The sequence below is a fragment of the Anoplophora glabripennis genome, unplaced genomic scaffold (assembly GCF_000390285.2).
Source record: "Anoplophora glabripennis isolate ALB-LARVAE unplaced genomic scaffold, Agla_2.0 scaffold523, whole genome shotgun sequence".
NCBI lineage: Eukaryota > Metazoa > Arthropoda > Insecta > Coleoptera > Cerambycidae > Anoplophora > Anoplophora glabripennis.
Genome location: NW_019416605.1, coordinates 151053 through 157573, shown reverse-complemented (window position 1 = coordinate 157573; position 6521 = coordinate 151053). Strand labels below are relative to the sequence as shown.

Here is a 6521-nt window from a genome sequence, read left to right as displayed (position 1 = left end):
CGCCATGTTATGACTTTTTCTTTATCTTTTTTTATATATATGTACATAATATTATATTCCGGGAGTTATACATGCAAATTCGAAATCCGGGACCATACAGCTAATTCCCGGTACAATCACAGAAAATCCCGATCATACCCATGTGGTTAGATGTTCTTTTAATATGTCGTCAAGATCTACACTAAAATTTATGAGTCCACGAAACACATAGGGTTGTCCGAATTTTCTGTCTCGTCGTGTCCCCGAAGTGCTAATTCGAAAGCTCCGCAAAATTTTATGCAATCTATGATTTTAGATAATACATAACGATTTTTCGTTACCTGTTCATTGTGTTTCCGTATATTATCCCAATATGCAGAATCTAACTGACTTCTTATGTTTATTTTACCTAATGACTTAAATGACTTAAATCTTTCACACTGTATATTGTCCATGCTTTATCCCCACCGAAAAGTAAGCACGGAAAACAAAACAGTGTATTTTTTAAATCACACCCGCACACCCACTCTGCTTTTGTGTATACATTATTGTTAAATTGTCTTTTATAACTTTTATTTCGGCTTGCTCCACTAACTTCAATATTTAATCGTGGTGTTGGCCCACCTAATTCTTTTATTTTTAGTTTATCCTCATAAGGCAGAGAACCAAATAAAGTTTTTTTTTTTAAACGAAACGCAATTCATTTTAATAACTATAATATCCGTAGACGCCTAAACGAAAATATTCACACGTGCCGCTCGCAGAAATAAACCACCACATACCACGTACGAAATATTACTGCATTTACTGCAGCAGCGGCTGGCGCTGTTGCAGCCACAAAAGCCCCTATCTTCGTGTACTGGGTCACGTGCCTGATTAGCCAATAAAAACAAAGGACGCATCTAATTGTTCGTTGTGCATACATTTTGTATATAAGGTTGCATATATTAAGGAGCGTAGCTCGCGTCACAATAAATAATAATATAAGCTCCTAGATTTATTTTAGCGCGAGTACATTTGGATTCTTTAAATATTTTGTTGATATTTAATATGATTAAATACATAAAATTTTATGCGTTCTGCAGCTCCGCAGCTCTTATGGTAAAACCGTCACTGTAAATAATACTTACCTCCTTTATGGTGTAAATAACTATTGTTTATTGGCTTTAATAAAATTTACTCAGGTTTCACTAATAAATGCTTTTCTTTACTCGAATGTGAATATAACCTGAGATACTTTTTTCAAACTGATTAGTATTTCACTCACTGATTTAAAAAGAATATAATTTGATCAGGATACCATTTTACTTATTAAACATATTTTATATTAATGCATTTTTAGTAAATATGAAAATGGTACCAGAAATATGATAATTTCAGCCAATATCTCTCACCGACTTCAAATAATGTTAAAAATACGGAACAAAAGCGACTAATATGTTTTTCCTCGATATAATGCGGAGCAATTAATCTTGATTACAACGATCAATTGGGGCCGTAGAAAACGCCGACTTCTAAAAACTCTAATCTGAAACACTCGCGTATTGTTTCAGCATAAAAGAAATTCAGAAATATCGCGTTCCGCATGGATTTATCTGCTGAATCGGGGTTCATTTCAGCTTAATAGATTAATCACTTCGGGAATAAACTTGCAGTCAATCCCCCGTACAAAAGAACTACATCGGAAACTCACAAAGAAGAGTTCCAGTTGCTGGAAATTCGTCGAGGCTGAAGCTAATATTATACTCATTTTGTAATTATGTGTTATTGTTTGGAGGGTTTGGTTTTGAGGTGAGATTCAGTCTGAATCAACTAGGTTGTGGGTGGCTTGTCGCCAAGTTATTGAAAACTTTTTTTCCTCCACCAAAAAAAAATTATCCAAATGGATTTTGGAATTTTACTTAGTTCAAGATTGTGTATCAGCATCAAGAATATATTCCTCTGCGTATTTTAACAGGTGACAAAATAAACAAAAATAACTAAACCTAATAATTTTCGAAAAAAAATGATAAAAACCACCCGTACGATTTTATTGAATTTCTCGCTTGCGTAAATAACTTTAAACATGTTTTAATGTAGGTTGCCAATGAAGAAAAGTATTGTAATCTTAGACCTGGTAAGTACTCGGAATACCAAAGGTATTTTTCGAAAAATTAGCCCGGATGCATCAGTACATTTAGTGTAAATTTCGGCTATAACTACGTAACTAATTGATCAATCGATCCGTTTTTTTTAAAAAGCATCTTTCCAAGAACTTTTAAAACCTGCTTTAAAAAATTTGATTTGATTGAATATTCACAAAGTTATTCTAATTGTTTATAAGTACAAAAATTCGACCAATGTTTAAACAACCACCAGAGCTCTCCTAATTGACGCATTCGAATTTTAAAAAAAAATTTTTAAAGCTTGAGAGTCCGTCTATACGTGATTCAATTGTCAAGTATCTAAGAGCCTTGGTTTTTGCTGTCCAAAATTTTGAAAATTTGTAATTTTTTTTTCAAAATCTGGATTGCAAAATTGTTTTGCAAAATCTATCGAACCGATTTTGATGAAATTTGATGTGATAATTCTACATAACATGAAGTTTTCTTGAGCCAAGTATAAAGGTCCTATACCCAATTTAAATACCCCAAAAAAAATTCCCTAGAAAGTATTGTTTTTTATCCCCATTTTTGGGATTTTTTCGATTTTTAGCATAATAATCATGACTCATTCGATTGGTAACTAGTCGTGTTTTGTAAAAAATTTAATTACAAACATTTTTTCCTCTTCCATTTTCGTCTAAAATCAACTCTTGAAAAGATACATAATTAAGTAGGAACAAAAATATGACATTTTTCGAATTTTTTTAACATAACGTTTTTTTTTATGCGCATAGAAAAATTTTCATTTCTAGTGATATTTGAAAGCCAAAAAGCTAAAAATCTCCGTGGATATACGATTCACCCAAACCAGAACAGATACCGCCTAGTCTATCATACGCTTCCACACTCGTAAAAGGCATTTTCCTTTTTCACAAGTGCCTTTCCAACACAAATAACACTAATTTTGCACGTAGTAAGAGCTGTCACGTTTCGTTTAATATAAATTTTCAGTTGTCTATTTTCGCAGGGCAGAGCCTGCCTCGTTATGGAAACAATAATCTTTGTAAATACTCAGATATTTGGAATTAATAAAAAAAATGAAACTGTAGCTATCAAAAAAAAATCAAAATAAAGCAAGTAAGTACTTTTTTACGGCCAAGCTTGCTGTAGTTTTACAATTTAATTTTGGCTTATACTATGTCAATGTTATTTAGAGAACTAAATAAAGGAGAATGTTCTAACACAACTTCACTATTTTAGCAATAACATAAAAACAAAAAAAATATCGACCTGCGATTTGTGTATTTATTTTCTATTTCTATCAAGCCATGAAAGAAAACCTATATAGTTCCATTTAATTTTTTTAGTAAACGAAGACGATTTCAAAACCTTTCTGGTTAGCGTCGTCTACCGTTGCACAGGAAAATAATATTTTTATTCCCATATCACAAATATAAATTCTATTAATAGTTTTTTTAAATGAGCCATCGTTTAGTAAAATCGATTAAGGCATGTAGAAGTTATGACAATTTAAAAATTTCAAGATGGCGTTCTTCATACTGGCGTTGCTAAGGTAATAACAAAAAACAAAGTTCAAACAAAACTTATGAAGGATCTAACAGTGTATCTAAAAAGTGTATTTTCAACTTGGGTTATACAGGGTCTTGCGCTTAAATGTGATACAAGCCTGTCTGTAACTTCTTTATTTTTTCGTCGAATTCAAAAATTTTTATTTTGGAGTGTGAGCTGAAAAAACTATCTAACTGTGATTTGCTGTTTTTATTAATACAATTCACGGCCAACTAGGACGCGTTTTCTTGACACCAAAACAGCTGATTGGTATTAGCGATTTTTTTTCAAAAAACAGTTTACGTATTCTCATTCAGCATCCCTTAAAACGTCTTACCACCAAGTTTTATCAAAATCGATACATTTTCAGGTGAGCACTCCATGATGTCGCGAAAAGTAGTACAAGCCTGGAACTTCTTTATTTTTTGGCCGATTTCAAAGATTTTTTTAATGAATGTATGATAAAAAAAACTCTAACTAACTCCTATGAAACTCATTAAATTTTATTGCTACGCGTTTGTATATATATATATGTTCAACTGACTTCGGAAAGCCTATAAAATGAGTGTAGATAGTGAAAGCAAATATACAAAAATATCAATGTTTATTTAACAATATTACTAGAAATTTAAACTGTGAAAGTAATCATATTCATTGTACACTGTACAAACACTGTTCAATAAAAAAAAAAGTTTTGTTAACAAATAGTAGAGCCTCGATAATCCGTACTCAGGCTAATCCGAACGCCGCTGTAATCCGTATTGCCGACTGCCCCCTCTCTCTCTTATCGTCGCCGCTGATCTTATGTTTTGTTTTCAGTTGCGAATGAGTTACCTCGCGTGTTCACGTTACTCTGTGCTAAACTCGCGCGCCACGTGTTTTAGAGGTTATAAAAATGGTTCTTACACCGAAACGTAAACATAAAACTTTAACTATAGCTGAAAAGTGTGCCATACTGGATAGTTTGAAAGATGGAGTGTCTGGAACTTCTCTTGCCCTTAAGTATGGTGTTGGAAAATCGACAATTACTGATTTAAGGAAAAAAGAACAGAAAATACGGTCGTTTGTAGCTCAAACCGAGAAAGGTCCAGGTTTAAGAAAAACGCTAAAATTGCCAGAAAATCCAGTGCTCGAAGAAGCACTTTTCACTTGGTTTTTAGAGCAAAGACGAAGACACGTTCCTTTATCAGGCGAAATCGTAATGCATAAAGCCAGATTCTTTCATAAAAAACTAACAGGGTCTGATTTCAGTGCAAGTAGAGGGTGGCTGGATAATTTCAAAAAGCGTCATGGCATACGGCAGCTGAAAGTGTCAGGTGAGAAAGTCTCTAGTAATGCGGAGGCTGTTCAACCATTCCAAGAAAAGTTTTTGAAAGAGATAAGAGAAAAAGACCTTTGTCCTGAACAAATCTACAATGCAGACGAATCAGGATTGTTTTGGAAGGTTCTGCCAGATAAAACTTTAGCCTCTTCTGCTGAAACTAGTGCTTCTGGATCCAAGGTATCTAAAGAAAGAATCACTTTTATGCCTTGTGCAAACTCGATAGGGAATCATAAATTACAGTTACTAGTCGTAGGGAAGGCCAAAAAGCCAAGATCTTTTGGATCCGTAAAATTACCGGTGCATTATCAAGGACAAAGGCGTGCTTGGGTAACTAGAGATATTTTCCTGGAGTGGTTCAGAGAACATTTCGTTCCAGAAGTCAAACGTCATTTGAAGAAATTACGTCTACCACAAAGAGCATTATTGCTCCTAGATAATGCGCCCGGACATCCAGATGCTGAAGATCTGACTACAGAAGATGGCAATTTTTCCGTACTGTACATGCCACCAAACTGCACACCCTTGATTCAGCCTATGGATCAAAACGTAATTCAAAATGTCAAGATTAATTACAAGAAGAAACTGCTGATTCAAGTTTTTGCGCAACAAGAAGATGATGAAAGTTTAACACTACATGATGTTATTAAAAGCATCACAATTAAAGACGCAATTTTTTCACTAGCGCAATGTTGGGATCACGTGTCGTCGTCTCTCATCAAAAAATCTTGGAAGCTTCTATGGCCTGACCAATTCAATGAAGCAGAAAATGGATAAGAAGAAAACGATGGCTCTGAAGTGGAAGACAATCTCCCACTCAGTCTCCTACGCAACCGTGGATATACAGAAGAAACCATTTCCACTTTCTTGACAATCAGCGAAGAGGAGAATTGCACAGAACCCATAACTGATGATGAGATCATAGCCCAACTTAGGCAAGAGACTGACGAGCTTCTTGTTGATAATACTTCTGCTTTAAACGTCAAGAAAATTCCTCATTCACAAGCTATATCAGCACTGAATACTTGTTTGGATTGGGCTGACGAAAATGACTTTTCTTTATCCGAAAAGATGATGCTGCGAAATTTGAGGGACAAAGCCTTTTCTTGGTCAATAAATAGAACCCGCCAAACTAAAATTGATGACTTTATGAATAAGTAACGTATATTTTGTGGTTTAAATATGTATCTTGTAGTAGGCACCTCAATAAATATACATATTCTGTCAAAATATACTTGCCTTTTTTTTAACATACTATAATCCGAACGCCCCGCCAGTCCGAACAGGGTTTGTTTTTTGGTAGTTCGGATCATCGAGGCTCTACTGCTGTACTTGTTAATATTTAAAATATAATAAAATATTTATTTAAGTGTCTAGATAAAAATCTCTGTTTATTCCCTGTTGTTTACTACGTATTAAAAACGCAGTAAAAGCTGGGTTGCTGACCGAATAATACGGTAGGTCAAAGTTCACTCTCGATAAACCTTTGTGGGTCAGCAGTCAGAAGCGGTCCGAAATGGCGTTTAATTAATGATTTGAAAATATTTTGTTTCAGGCAAACATGTATT

At 34.2% G+C, this 6521-nt stretch overlaps 1 protein-coding gene across 1 annotated transcript; it reads left to right on the top strand.

Moving 5' to 3' along the window:
- The first annotated feature begins 4527 nt into the window (after positions 1 to 4527).
- On the top strand, positions 4528 to 5730 carry LOC111691768 (tigger transposable element-derived protein 2-like). Its single transcript, XM_023455064.1, has one exon. The coding sequence runs from the start codon at positions 4528 to 4530 to the stop codon at positions 5728 to 5730; it is 1203 nt and encodes a 400-aa protein (XP_023310832.1).
- The last annotated feature ends 791 nt before the right edge of the window (positions 5731 to 6521 follow it).

Coding starts and splice junctions, on each gene's coding strand:
- LOC111691768 (XM_023455064.1), top strand. CDS start 4,528: ATGGTTCTTACACCGAAACGTAAACATAAAACTTTAACTATAGCTGAA.